Source organism: Bufo gargarizans, chromosome 10 (genome assembly GCF_014858855.1).
Source record: "Bufo gargarizans isolate SCDJY-AF-19 chromosome 10, ASM1485885v1, whole genome shotgun sequence".
Taxonomy (NCBI): domain Eukaryota; kingdom Metazoa; phylum Chordata; class Amphibia; order Anura; family Bufonidae; genus Bufo; species Bufo gargarizans.
Genome location: NC_058089.1, coordinates 85,388,214 through 85,403,949, shown reverse-complemented (window position 1 = coordinate 85,403,949; position 15,736 = coordinate 85,388,214). Strand labels below are relative to the sequence as shown.

The following is a 15,736-nucleotide window of genomic DNA, read 5'->3' as shown; positions in this document are numbered from 1 at the left end:
CAAAAGCAAGAGGATATTGACACTATGATACCATCTGATAACTAGAGAGAATTGGTGCCAGAATAGAATATACAACACATACCAATATTGACCATCCTTTCTGTGTCCACCCATACAGCTCCATCAATGCTGCTGGTATCCCGTCGCTAGGTAAAGCCCGCACGCATGGGCAGACCTACCTGACCACCGCAATTGAAAACAAGTCCGTGCGCAGGCGCGATAGTACCTGCATCGAGGGTTTGCAGGGCGCATGACGCAGGAGCGCCGACGCAGGAAACAAGCGCAGTGCATCGTAAATGACGTCACCATCATGGCCGGGCAGGTTGATAGGAGAAGAGCGAGGTGACGTTAATAGTATGATGACGCGGCGCACACCCATTGGGAGAATGATGATGTGGCGCATAACTACTGGCAGTCTCCAGTAATATGTTGGTTTTAAAAGGATTATAATAAAATTGAGTTTTAACATTACTAATCGGAGGAGCTGCAAAAATACGCTTGGTCCGAGTGACCGTTAAAAATTCAAATTTATGATTAATAGTCGCGTAGCAACTCCTCTGAGGGATTTCTTTGTTTGTTAATTTTGATTAATGTCTCAATTGGCTGTCCTGTCCCATCTGATGGATGTCTCATGGGTCAAAGTTCGGCGCTATGCAAAAAAAATATGGTGTGTGCGAATATCATCATATATTCGCATGATTGGCGAATCGCAAACGAGCAAAGTTCACCGCTAAACGACAGCCAGGTGAACCGCAAAGCCATCTCTTTTCCAAACACCCTGCGCTCCATGGTGGACACCAGAAACATCTGTCATGGGGATGGACAGTACATGTCTTTCACAGCCCAATAGGTCAATATTTTTTGTGGCCAGGACCCCAGCAACATGGCCTAGTACTTTACCCCTCCCCACCATATCAGTGGGCTGGCTCCCACAGCAGGCACTTATCTGCCTCCTCCACCATAGACACGGTCCCATCCTTACCAGCAGCAGGGAACAGCACCGCTCGCACTCCTCCTCCTTCCTATCACTAGTGTGGGGGCGTAAATATGCGAATTGTGAATTTTAATAGCGAATATCGCCATTTCGAGAATTCGCAAAGATTTAGAATATAGTGCTATATATTCATATTCTCGAATATTCAGTAACCTCCCTTCTTGCTTGTAGACCAATGAGAAGGCTGCAATGTCTTTGAGCTTAGCAACATCCCTAGCAACCAATAGGAAAGTTGCCTACCCCTTACTATATAAGAGCCTCCCCAGCCATTTTCTGTAGTTTATTGGAGTTATGAGAGACAGCAGTGTCATGGCTGTGCTCTGTGCTTTACTGTTTAATTACATTAAATAGTTAGTTAGCTTATATATAATACAGATACTGGGAGATAGTCAGTGTAAGTTAGATCGTGATATAGTGTAGCTGATTGGCTGTCCTGTCCCATCTGATGGATGTCTCATGGGTCAAAGTTCGGCACTATGCAAAAATAAATATGGTGTGTGCGAATATCGCCATATGTTTGCATGATTGGCGAATCGCAAACGAGCAAAGTTCACCGCTAAACGACAGCCAGGTGAACCGCAAAGCCATCTCTTTTCCGAACACCCTGCGCTGGCATGGAGTGCAGTCTGCCACATAGAAAGAATTCCACTTTTTCTGCCATGTGAAAGTACATGTACAAGGCACTAATACAATGGCACAGCAGTGACTGCACCGCCAGCAACGTGGCCCTGGTGGGGGTTCAGCTAATTGGTGATAAAGAAAAGTTTTTTTCAAGGCGAAAATCTCCGGAATAGGTGACTCACGATCAGTGGTGTGCTAGGGGGGTGGGCCGCACCGGGTGTCCACTGTCAGGGGGGTGCCAGAGCCCAGAAGCAATGAGCGCTTCCATCAATACAGATGAAAGAGCTCATGGCTGGAGTAGCTGGAGCTGCGGTCCTGTCACTTACTAAACAGCTCCCTGTGCTCTGTCTCTCCCGCACTGAATGATGAAGCTGTGAGACTTCTTCCTGCTCCACCATTCAGCCTGCTGGCCTGTATGGGAGGATCTTGTAGCCCGGGAACTTGCCTAAGCTCCTCCCACACAGGGCTGCACAGCGATCTGTGTCTGCAGGGGAGAGAGGGGTGTGAGCTTCAGGAACAGGACAAGAACTACTACAAAAGGGGCACAGAGGGCAATACTACTACAAAGGGGTACAGAGGGCATTGCTACTATTATGGGGGCACAATGGCATTACTACTGTGGAGGGGGCACAATGGGCATTACTACTGTGGAGGGGGCACAATGGGCATTACTACTATGAATGGGATACACTGGGCATTACTACTGTGAAGGGGGCACAATGGGCATTACTTCTGTGAAAGGGGCACAATGGGCATTACTTCTGTGAAAGGGGCACAATGGGCATTTCTACTGTGAAAGGGCACAATGGGCATTACTACTTTGAAGAGGGCACAATGGGCATTATTACTATCAAGGGGGCACAGAGAGCATTACTACTGTTAAGGGGCACATAGAGCATTATTACTGTTATGGGGCACAGTGAGGGCATAACTACTCTGAAGGGGCAAAAGACATACTGATAGGGACCTTAGATTGTGAGCCCCATTGGGGACAGTTGGATGATATTGTCTGTAAAGCGCTGCGGAATTAGTAGTGCTATATAAGTGTGTAAAATAAATAAATAAGGGGCACAGAGGACATTACAGCTGTGAAGGGGGCACAGATAAAGCATTACTACTGTGAAAGGGAGGCTAAAAAAGGGCATTACAACTGTGAAGGGGCACAGATAAGACATTACTACTGTGAGAGGGCATAACTGTGAGGGGGCGCAATGAGGACATAACTACTGTGAAGGGGGCACAATATGGGAATAACTTCCGTTAGGGGGCACATATCTGGACAAACTGTGAAGGTTTTACAATGGAGGCAATACTACTGTGAGCGGGTACACATTTTTTAAAGTATTGGGGGGGACTGCCAGAAAAAGGACCCGTCCCGGGTGCCGAACACCCTAGGCACGCTAGCACGCTAAGGAGGTGTCTTAACAAGGGAAGAAGAAGCTGATAATGATGATGACAAAGACACCGTATTGCTTGGGAATGTGGGTTGGCTGCCACAAAAGACCAGGAGAAGGAGGATAGACTTTCTGTTTGGGAATGCTGGCCAGTTGTATTTTCCCAAAGGATCCGGTGATGCAGCCTCATGTGCTGCAATAGAGCTCTGGTTCCTATGATTGTGTTTAAACAGCCACAGCTTATTTTGAGCTATATTCATATCCAGCCAGCCCTGCACCACACTGCAACAGGAAGGCGCAAACTCCACAGAAAATATTTGGAGAAATCCCAGCAACTGTGTCTTGCTTCCAAGTGTATTGCTTTATTTTATTTTCATAATTCATCCAATATGATGCATTTCGACACAAAGCCTTTATCAATCAGAATACATACCGTATTTTTCGCCCTATAAGACGCACTCCCCCCCCCCCCAAAAAAAGTGGGGGGGAAATAGCAGTTCGTCTTATGGGGCGAATGCTGCTGATTTTGCCGTATTTTCAATGATACACCCGCTGCGATGCCGCGCGGCAGGTGTATCAGCTGTGAGGAAAGAGGGGCTGGGGGCCGGCATATGCATTGATAATGACAGTGGGGCCCGTGCAGTGACTGTATTCTACTACACGGGCCCCGCTCACTGTATAATCGTATCTGTATTCTGTAATAGTTAATTGTGTACATACCGGTAATCGCATAATCAGCGCTACTTACAACTACAAGCGCTCGGTAGGTAGCAGAGAGAAGGGAGGAGGCAGGCCAGGAGGACGGGCGGGCGGCGCGTCACTCACTACGTCACGCGCCTGCACCGCCCACTTTATGAATGAAGCAGGCGGCGTGGGCGCATGACGTAGTGACTCACGCTGCCAGCGCCCGTCCTCCCGGCCTGCCTCCTCCCTCCTCTCTGCTACCTACCGAGCGCTTGTAGTTGTAAGTAGCGCTGATTATGCGATTACCGGTATATACATAATGAACTATTACAGAATACAGATACGATTATACAGTGATCGGGGCCCGTGTAGTAGAATACAGTCACTGCACGGGCCCCGCTGTTATTATAAAAGCAGATGCGACCCCCACCCCTTGTATTGAGGGTTATTCACTACAGTGACACTGTTATGGAGGGGATCTTTGGATGACACATAGAATAAGATGCTATATATGTGTCATCCACAGATTCCCTCCATAACAGTGTCATACACAGATCCGTATAACAGTGCCATCCAGAGACCCAAATAAGAGCCACCCACAGATCCCCCATAAGTGTCACACACAGATCCCCCATAACAATTCGCCATCCACAGATCCCCCATAACAGTGCACCATCCACAGACCACAATTAGTTCAAAACCCACCAAAAGCACACCTATTGGTTCAAAATATTTGTTTTCTTATTTTCCTCCTCAAAAACCTAGGTGAGTCTTATGGGCCAGTGCGTCTTATAGGGCGAAAAATACGATAATCAAGAGAAGCACATACTTATATAATTGTTATATAAGTATGTGCTTGTCTTGATGATGTATTCTGATTGATAACGGCTTTGTGCCGAAACGCGTCATATTGGATGAATTATGACAATAAAATAAAGGAATACACTTGGAAGCAAGACACTGTTGCTGGGATTTCTTCAAACTGTTTATTTTAAGGCCTCTTTCACGCGTGTACGTATAGCACTCGCACTGAATCCTGACCCATTCATTTTAGTTCTGAGTTGCGTTAAAAAAACGCACCATGTTAAATATTCTGCATTTTTCATGCAGCCCTGGCCCCATAGAAGTGAATGGGGCTTCAGTGAAAAACGCATTTCATCCGGAAGCAAGTCTGGATGCAATGCGTTTTTCACTGATGATTGCTAAGAGATATTGTTTGTAAACCTTCAGTTTTTTATCACACACGTGAAAAAAGCATCAAAACTTATTTCACCCGCGCAGAAAAAAATGAACAACTGAACGCAATCACAGACAAACCTGACTGAACTTGCTTGCAAGGGCTTCAAGAAGGAGGGGGAGCAGGAGGCTCCATGGCACGGTGTCAGACTCCGAAGTCACCTCCATGTCATCCTGCTACAACTGAGAGAAGGACTGAGCCATGCCATCCACAATCTCATCCTCTTTCTCCTCAATGATAATGCGCCTTTCTGAAGCCAGGGACAACTGTTCCCTACTACCATGACTTGTGGCTGGATACCTGGTTCTGCTAATACCCATATTCTGGGTCTAGGACATTCAATGGGAACCCTTCCGCAGCCCTTACATTTTTGGGCCTCACATATAATTTGGTGCACTACCCTGCGTATTAGTGTACTGATCACCTTATATGTTGGTTTAAAGAGGACCTTTCACCATTCCAGACATGCCTGTTTTAATAGCTACCTGCATTCCCCATGTAATGACAATTCTGGAGCATCTATTCTTATGGCTCTCTGTTGTGCCATTCCTTTATTATTTCCACTAGAAATTATTTCTATCAGTCTGCAGTAAGGGTACAAAGGGGTAGTAACCAGTTGGGGGGTGGTTACCTCCCTTCTGTACCCTTACTGAAGACTGCTAGCAATTCATTCATAACTTCTAGTAGAAATAATAAAGGAATGACTAGCACAACATAGAGTCATAAAAATACATGCTCTAGAAGTGCTATTACATGGGAAATGCATGTAGCTATTAAAACATGTCAGGAGTGGTGACAGGTCCTCTTTAATTAAACTGACCAACCCCAAAAAAGAATAAAATTTCAACCGTAGCTAGGTGCTTTTGAAGTTAACTAACAACCCAAACTCCCCCGATGAAGCCAGTGCACTGGTGAAACGTATAGGAAGGGTTTGCTCATGGGTACTTTTTATTTTTATTTTTTATTTTATTATTATTATTTTTTTAGGCAAGAAACCTCCATACTACCTCTAGCACAGGATAGTGCTTGCTAATTTGCTAATTAACAGACCTACAGAATTTACTTCTTGATACAAGTGTGTAGGGGGGAGGGGGGACTCTAGTGTGCTTTCTCCTTCTTCTCTTTCCTCCACAGAAAAGAGCAAGTGGAGACCCCAACAGTGGAAGAGGTCTCTCTCCACATGTAAGTTCTGATAGGAATGTGTATGTGTGATCTGAACGTACCTTCTCCCCCTCCCTCCTTCCCCTGTTTAGAGGTATAAGAAAGGAGTAAGGGGAGTTCTTAGGAGTGGAAGAGGTCACTCTCCAAACCTATGTATGACTGCAAGTGAGTAATCACAAAATCAAATGCTTCTTTTCTACTTTGGAAGAATCTAATAACTAGCCTGCAGCCAGACCACACTGAGACCACTACACCTGGGATGTATTGTGTTATCTGGATACCTACAGGTTCACCCCAAAATACTGGTGGATTAACCCCCCCACCAGAATATCATGTGCACTTTAAGCTAACGCCTCATTCCAATATCCTATCAGATGATAGATGTGATCTTTACACCATAATAGAGTGACAGCGGTACCCCGATTGTTTTAAATGGATCACACTTGTATTTTATTTTACCATAAATAGTAAGTTATGTTTTATCTTAACAAGGGTGACCCTGTACAGGGACTATTTTTTGGGTTATTAACCCTCTCATTCAGTTTTTGCTTTTGAGGTTAGCAACAGCTGCAGTTCTGCTAGGAGGCACAGCCAGCCTCTGCTCTCCACTCCCTGGCTTACAGATTTCCCTCACTGTCCCTATTTTACACACCCAGTTCTTCTTCTTTGTACTTCTATAATCTCCCTTCAATGTCCCTGGCAGTAGAATACAACAAGCTTAACCCCTTAAGGACACAGCCTTATTACACCTTAGGACCAGGCCATTTTTTGCAAATCTGACCAGTGTCACTTTAAGTGGTGATAACTTTAAAACGCTTTGACTTATCCAGGCCATTCTGAGATTGTTTTTTTCGTCACATATTGTACTTCATGACACTGGTAAAATAAAGTTAAAAAAAATATTTTTTTTTGCATAAAAAAATGCCAAATTTACAAAGAATTGGGAAAAATTTGCAAATTTCAAAGTTTACGTTTCTCTACTTCTGTAATACATAGTAATACCCCTAAAAATTGTGATGACTTTACATTCCCCATATGTCTACTTCATGTTTGAATTATTTTGGGAATTATATTTTATTTTTTGGGGATGTTACAAGGCTTAGAAGTTTAGAAGCAAATCTTGAAATTTTTCAGAAATTTACAAAAACCCAATTTTTAGGGACCACTACAGCTCTGAAGTCACTTTGCGAGGCTTACATAATAGAAACCACCCAAAAATGACCCCATTCTATAAACTACACCCCTCAAGGTATTCAAAACTGATTTTACAAACTTTGTTAACCCTTTAGGTGTTGCACAAGAGTTATTGGCAAATGGGGATGAAATTTGAGAATTTCATTTTTTTGCCTAATTTTCCATTTTAACCCATTTTTTCCACTAACAAAGCAAGGGTTAACAGCCAAACAAGACTGTATCTTTATTGCCCTGACTCTGCCGTTTACAGAAACACCCCATATGTGGCCGTAAACTGCTGTACGGCCACACAGCGGGGCGTAGAGTGAAAGGTGCGGCACCCCATGAGTAGAAAATCCATAAAAGTGACCCCATCTAAGAAACTACACCCCTCAAGGTATACAAAACTGATTTTACAAACTTTGTTAACCCTTTAGGTGTTGCACAAGATTTAATGGAAAATAGAGATACAATTTCAAAATTTCACTTTTTTGGCAGATTTTCCATTTTAATATTTTTTTTCTTCCAGTTACAAAGCAAGGGTTAACAGCCAAACAAAACTCATTATTTATGGCCCTGATTCTGTAGTTTACAGAAACACCCCATATGTGGTCGTAAACTGCTGTGCGGGCACACGGCAGGGCGCAGAAGGAAAGGAATGCCATACGGTTTTTGGAAGGCAGATTTAGCTGGACTGGTTTTTTTTGACACCATGTCCCATTTGAAGCCCCCCTGATGCACCCCTAGAGTAGAAACTCCAAAAAAGTGACCCCATTTTAGAAACTACGGGATAGGGTGGCAGTTTTGTTGGTACTAGTTTAGGGTACATATGATTTTTGGTTGCTCTATATTACACTTTTTGTGCGGCAAGGTAACAAGAAATTGCTTTTTTGGCACCGTTTTATTTTTTGTTATTTACACCATTCATCTAACAGGTTAGATCATGTGGTAATTTTATAGAGCAGGTTGTCACGGACGCGGCGATACCTAATATGTATACTTTTTTTTTTATTTATGTAAGTTTTACACAAGGATTTCATTTTTAAAACAAAAAAAATGTTTTAGTGTCTCCATAGTCTAAGAGCCATAGTTTTTTCAATTTTTGGGCGATTATCTTAAGTAGGGTCTCATTGTTTGTGGGATGAGATGACGGTTTGATTGGCACTATTTTGGGGTGCACATGACTTTTTGATTGCTTGCTATTACACTTTTTGTTACGGAAGATTACAAAAAATTGCTTTCTTTACACCGTTTTAAATTTTTTACGGTGGTCACCTGAGGGGTTAGGTCATGTGATATATTTTTTAGAGCCGGTCAATACGGACGCGGCGATACCCAATATGTATACTGTTTTTTTATTTATGTAAGTTTTACACAATGATTTCATTTTTGAAACAAAAAAAAATCATGTTTTAGTGTTTCCATAGTCTAAGAGCCATAGTTTTTTCAGTTTTTGGGCGATTATCTTGGGTAGGGTATGATTTTTGCGGGATGAGATAACGGTTTGATTGTTACAATTTTGGCGTACATGTGACTTTTTTGATCACTTTTATTACCTTTTTTGGGAAGTAAGGTGGGCAAAATTTCAATTTCATCATACTTTTTTATTTTTTATTTTTATGGCGTTCACCATTCAGGTAAAGTAACATGACCATTTTATAGATCAGGTTGTTACGGACGCGGCGATACCAAACATGTGTAGGGAATTTTATTTTTTTCATTTTTAATCAGTGATAAATGTGTTTTTTGATTTTTACTTTATTTTCTCATTTTTTTTACCCAGACCCACTTGGTTCTTGAAGATCCAGTGGGTCTGATGTCTGCATAATACAGTACAGTACAATATATATTGTACTGTACTGTATTTTACTTACACTTTGTCTGAACAGATCTATGCCTTCAGCACAGATCTGTTCAGAACCATGGACAGCAGGACGCCTGAGAAGGCGTCCTGTTGCCATGGGAACCTTCCCCGTCTGCTCAGTAGTGGCCAGAACTGTGGCCAGAACTGGTCAGGGACCGCAGGGATCAGAAACTGCAGAAATCGCAGCAAACTGCAGGTCTGAATTGACCTGCGGTTTGCCGCGATCGCCAACATGGGGGGGTCACGGGCCCCCCCCCGCGCATTTAGCCTAGGTGCCTGCTCAATGATTTGAGCAGGCACCTGGTTCCAATCACTGCCAGCCGCACGGCAGTGATCGGAAATACACAGGGCGTACATGTACGCCCTGTGTCCTTAAGTACCAGGGCACAAGGGCGTACCTGTACGCCCTGTGTCCTTAAGGGGTTAATTTATTTTTCACTGTCACTGACTCCCTAAGGCTACTTTCACACCTGCGTTTAGGTGCGGATCCGTCTGGTATCTGCACAGACGGATCCGCACCTATAATGCAAACGCTTGTATCCGTTCAGAACGGATCCATTTGTATTACCATGATCCGTTTTGACTTACATTGAAAGTCAATGGGAGGCGGATCCGTTTTCAATTGCACCATATTGTGTCAGTAAAAACGGATCCGTCCCCATTGACCTACATTGTAAGTCAGGACAGATCCGTTTGGCTCAGTTTCGTCAGACGGACATCAAAACGCTGCAAGCAGCGTTTTGGTGTCCGCCTCCAGAGCGGAATGGAGGCCGAACGGAGCCAAACTGATGCATTCTGAACTGATCTTTATCCATTCAGAATGCATTGGGGCTGAACTGATCCGTTTTGGGCCACTTGTGAAAGCCTTGAAACGGATCTCACAGGCGGACCCAGAAACAGCAGTGTGAAAGTAGCCTAAGATCATTTTTCTGTCAAACTGTAAGACTCAGCCACCCTCATTTACAGTACAGCACAGAATGACATTCTGCTAGGGCACTTCTTTGCCTGCTGCAGCACTTATGGGCTTATGTAGGCTATTTGTCGGCTTGTAAGACAATCAGAGTAAGCCCTCTGCCTCACTTACTCTCAGGGCCATGTAAGAACCCTTCTTCTTCCCCCCTAGTGCTTTTTCCCACCAATATGTGCCGTAAAATGGCGCTACTCTCTGTTTTACTGGATTCGACCGAAATAAAACTGAAAAGGTTCGGATTCGTCTGTCACCCAAAAAACTGCAAAGTTCAGACCAAACCTGGTTTGTTATAATTTGTTCGCACATCCTTATGCTAACATATAATCACTCTTCTTGTACTGCCATGTATACTAATGCTTGTATATTAACACCATGTTTTGATTTGCAAATTTAATTTTTTCAGCTGCACACCCATGTTCAAGGGATAATGGAGGCTGTTCTCATATCTGCATTGCCAAAGGAGATGGCACCCCTCGATGTTCCTGTCCTGTGCACCTTGTCCTTTTACAAAATCTATTAACATGTGGAGGTACTAAATATGTGCTCCTTCTGCTTTCTCTATTCTGTCTATCATCTATACATCCATCTTTCTATCTATCTGTCCTTTGCTCTTTTCTGCACAGAGCCCCCAACTTGCTCTCCAGAGCAGTTTACATGTGCAACTGGTGAAATTGACTGCATTCCCCTGTCATGGCGTTGTGACGGTTTCTCAGAGTGTGAGGACAAGAGTGATGAGGAGAACTGCCCGCTGTGTTCTGACAATCAGTTCCAATGTCAGAAAGGACAGTGTATTGATGCCCGTAAGAAGTGTAATGGAGAGTATGATTGTCAGGACAAGTCTGATGAACTGGACTGTGAAGGTATGGAAATCATTTTTACAGTATATGCATTATACTCTGTATACTATGTTAACTCAATGTTTTTCTTTTTGTGTAAGGAAAACTACTATAAACGTCTGTATTCGAGATTTGACCCTTTTTGATGCAACTTAAGTGAATCTCTGTACTACCCACAATTAGCGATGAGCGGACCTGTGGATGTTTGGGTTCAACGGGTTTAGCCGAACTTTGTTTCAAAGGGTTAAAAATGGCTGTAAAATGTCATAGAAAGGGCTAGAGGGCTGCAAAAGGATCCAAAATGGGGGTAAAAAAAAATAAAAATAATAATCCTGGAGGTGGAGGTCCAAGTGGAGTAGGAAGTTGAGGAGCCTGTAGACGTGGGAGTGGAGGGGGAAGCCAACACCTTTTGTATGTGTTTTTTTTATTTTTATTGGTATGTTAATTCTGTGTGTGACTTTTAGCAATTATTTGGGGTCCGGCCAGTATACTTATCTACTCTTCCAATATAAGAAATAATCATCTTGGGCCAGGACATGTGAGTAGAGGAGAAGGAGGTGGAAGAGGCCGGGGAGGAAGCCAACACTGTTTCCGTTTAGTTTTTTTTACGTGTCTGTTAATTCTGTGTGTGACATTTAGCCATTTTTTGGGGTGTGGCAGGTATACTTCTCTACTCAGCCAATATAATAAATAATAATTGTGAGCCAGGAGGGGGAGGTCCAAGTGGAGGAGGAGGTGGACATGGGGGTGTAGGTGGATGAGGCAGAGGAGGTAGCCAACTTTTTTATATATGTTTTTTGCTCACATTTTGATTTCTGGTTTGTGGGGGCCCCAAAACATTGGGAAATGGCAAAGAGAACACACAAACTGCGCTTGGAGTATAACAGTGGCTGGGTGCAGCCGGTAACTCTCTCCACTCTGCTCAAGTCCTGTGGGATCCATGCCTGGTTCATTTAAATGAACATAAGCTTGTCCACATTGGCTGTGGACCGGCAGATGTGCTTGTCTGTGATCACCCCCCCTGCTGTGCTAAACACACATTTCGACAATATACATGCCACAGGGCAGGCCAGAACTTCCAAGGTGTAAAGGGCAAGCTCAGTTCATTTGGAGACCCAGAAGTTAAATGGGGCAGACCCATCTGTCAGTACGTGCAGACGTATGCACACTTACTGTTCCACCATGTTGGGGAAACACTGCCTCCTGCTAAGACCATCCGTATCAGATGGTGGTGCTGGATGTTGTAGCGTGCTGGGAAAGCATTTCCACATTTTGGCCATGCTATCCCTCCCGCGTTGGTGACTTCCTCCTCTGCCTCGTGCTTCCACTGAGCATATACCAGCGTGCGCTTATACTCGTGCATCTTCCTATCATGCTCCAGTGACAGACGTAAGGATGGCATGTTACATAGTTAATACGGTTGAAAAAAGACATACGTCCATTTCAGATTTCTACACGTTTTCATAAGCATTAATGTTTTTTACTTTTAAGAATTCATCTAAACCCTTTTTGAAACTGTCTACTGTTTCTGCTGTGACCACGTCCTGAGGAAGTCTATTCCATAGCTTTATAGTTCTTACAGTAAAGAAGCTTTGACGCTTCCAGAGACTGAACTTATTCCTCTCCAATCAGAGGCAGTGCCCCCCATTATACATGGAACAGCTTTTCACTGTATATTTGTATGCCCCGTTTATATATTGTATAGATTAATCATGTCCCCCCTTAGATGTCTCTTCTCAAGACAAAATAAATTCTATTATGTTAATCTTTCATCATAACTAAGACCCTCCATTCCCCTTATCAGTTTAGTCGCTCTCCTCTGTACTTTTTACAGCTGCAGTGCGTCCTTTCTATGTACTTTTGCCCAGAACTGAACTGCATATTCACGATGAGGACGCGGTGGTAATATTACATTCCTGCCCCGAGAGTCCATGCCTCGTTTAATGCATGACAATATCATGGTGGCCTTAGAAGCAGCTGATTGACATTGTATGCTGTAATTTAATCTACCATCCACAAGGACACCCAAATCCTTCTCTATAAGTGACTCTCCCAGTGCTACATCACCTAGGACTTGTGAAGCACAGAGATTATTACTACCAAGATGCATAACTTTACATTTTTCTGCATTGAACCTCATTTGCCAAGTTGATGCCCAATCACTCAGCGTGTTCAAGTCAGCTTGTAGTATATGGACATCTTCCATAGACTGTATGTTCTACACAGCCTTAGTGTCATCTGCAAATATAGATATGGTGCTATTAATCCCCTTCTCAATATCATTAATAAATAAATTAAATAATAAAGGGCCCAGCACTGAACCTTGGGGTACACCATTTATAACCTGGGACAATTCTGAATAGGAATCATTGACCACAACTCCGGACATGGTCCTTCAGCCACTTTTCAATCCAATTACAAACTATACTTTCCAAGCCTATAGACCTTACTTTACCCATTTAGCGTCTATGAGGGACAGTATCAAAAGCCTTTGCAAAATCCAGAAACACTACAATCCACAGATGCCCCTATGTCCAAGCTACTACTCACCTCCTCATAAAAACAAATCAGGTTAGTCTGACAACTTCTGTCCTTGGTAAACCTATACCGGGTATCACTTATAATATAATTTATAGTCACATACTCCTGTATATAGTCCCTTAAGAGTCCTTCAAACATTTTTCCCACAACAGAAGTTAAACTAAGTGGTCTATAATTACCTGTGGAGGACCTTGATCCTTTTTTTAAATATGGGCACCACGTTTGCCTTGCGCCAATCACTTGGCACTGTACCAGTACCTAGAGAATCTTTAACAATTATAAACAGGGGCACAGTAATGACTGAACTGAGCTCTTTAAGCACTCTTGGGTGTAATCCATCTAGACCCAGAGCCTTGTTCATATTTACTCTATTTAACTTCTCTTGGACCATATCTACAATTGAGTATATCACTGGATGCACTAACAGCCCCAGCACCACAGATATCAGCTCCTTTCTCTTCTTTTGTATATACAGAGCTAAAAAAAAAACATTTAGTAACTCTGCCTTTTCCTTATCTTCAGTGACTACCCATTATTTAGTGGACCTACCTGCTCAGACCTAGGTTTTTTAACATTTTTATATTTAAAAAAAATACTTTTTGGGATTTGTTTTGCTCTCTTTTGCTACCTGCTGTTTGTTTTGTATTTTTCCTAATTTTATCTCCTTTTTACAGATTTTATTAAGCCCTTTGTAATCTTCATACACTATAGCTTTCCCCTCAGATTTGTATTTTTTAAATGCTCTCTTTTTGTGTATTATTGCCCTTTTTACAGTAGCTGTAAGCAATGGGGGGTTTAATTTTAGCCTTTTATACTTGTTACTTAAAGGTATACATTTTTTAGTGCAATTACTCAATGTGGATTTGAAGCGCTCCCATTTATCCTCAGTATTATTTAGTGCCAGTAGCTGCTCCCAGTCTGTGCCCTGAAATGCTGCCCTCAACCCAGGGAAATTAGCCTTTTTGAAATTCAGTGTCTTTGCTCTGCCTGACAGAGTTTGTTTTAGAGGGAATATAATTATATTGTGGTCACTATTACTTAGTGTTTCTTGAACAGTAACTTTACCAACAAGCTCTGCATCATTACAAATTGCCAGATCCAACAGAGCATAGCCCCTAGTGGGAGCTTCTACAAAATGGCCCATAAAGTGGTCCTGCAGCAAGTTGAGGAATTTCTCCCCTTTGCGGTTGAGGCAGAACCATGACCCCAGTCAATATCTGGGAAGTTAAAATCTCCCATTATGACCACTGTACCAGCCTGTGCTCCTGTGCTGCCCACTCTATTTGGTTATACAGTTGCGTTTCTGGCTCTTCTGTGATGTTAGGGGGTCTATAGATTACACCAATTATTATTTTTTCAGTGTTTATATCCCTTTGAACTTCCACCCATTACGTTTCCACGTCCTGACCATTCGCACCCACTATTGCCTCTTTCACACTTTTCTTCAGATAACTCTTCACATACAGGTGCAACGAGCCGGACCGTGGTACAGTTTCACAGACACCAAATTATGCAGTGGGTCCGGATATGTGTATAGAAGTTTATAGTTTTTGTTTGTGACACCAATTGCAGCGTGCGCAGAGTACAGTCTCAGGGCCCTTTAAGATGTTGTAACCCACTTACCAGGTTAGGAATGCCAGAGTGGGGTAATGTCTCTGTGTAGCAGTAGTAATAGTGTCAACGGTGTCTCCTACCTTGGTGCGGCTGGACTCCTGGATCCTGGCTCACTTACAATAAATTGAGTGTTGCTAGTAGGAGTAATTGAGGGGTTTGGTAGCAGTAAATGAGATCCAGACTTGGAATATAATTCAACTTGTCTTTACTGGAGGCAGCATTAATCCACATGAGATACAGCAATAGTCTTGGGTCCCAGCAGGTATTGGCAATGTATGGCAGGGATCACTATCTCTTCTGCTTCTATCATGTGCCTTGAGCTCTCTTGCAGGATTATACATCTGCTTATGGCTCTGTAATACGTGGCAGGAATCTATATTCTGCTTTGTCTATCTTCTGCTGTGTATGGAACTGACTAGCTGAGGAGGAATTTGTCTTCTCCTGGTCTCTGGATGGTACTCACAGTTAGCTCACAGGTTATGGTTCTTCCTGGAGTTCTGGAGGTGGCTGCTTGCTTGTCACCAGCTGAGTCTGAAGGCTCAGACTGGGAATGAAGATCTTTGGTCTCAGCCGAGACACGATCCTGGCTTGGGATCCCTAGAACTGGGAGCTCCTACCAGCACAGCCTTCCCCTAGCCGGGGTGGCT

The 15,736-nt window shown here is 43.2% G+C and overlaps 1 protein-coding gene across 1 annotated transcript in view; it reads left to right on the top strand.

Moving 5' to 3' along the window:
• Nucleotides 1-15,736, top strand: part of LOC122920076 (low-density lipoprotein receptor-related protein 5-like) — an 833,413-nt gene that overhangs the window by 764,527 nt on the left and 53,150 nt on the right. Inside the window, 2 exon segments of the mRNA XM_044269285.1 lie at nt 10,502-10,627; nt 10,722-10,958. Coding sequence (XP_044125220.1) covers nt 10,502-10,627; nt 10,722-10,958 — 363 coding nt within the window.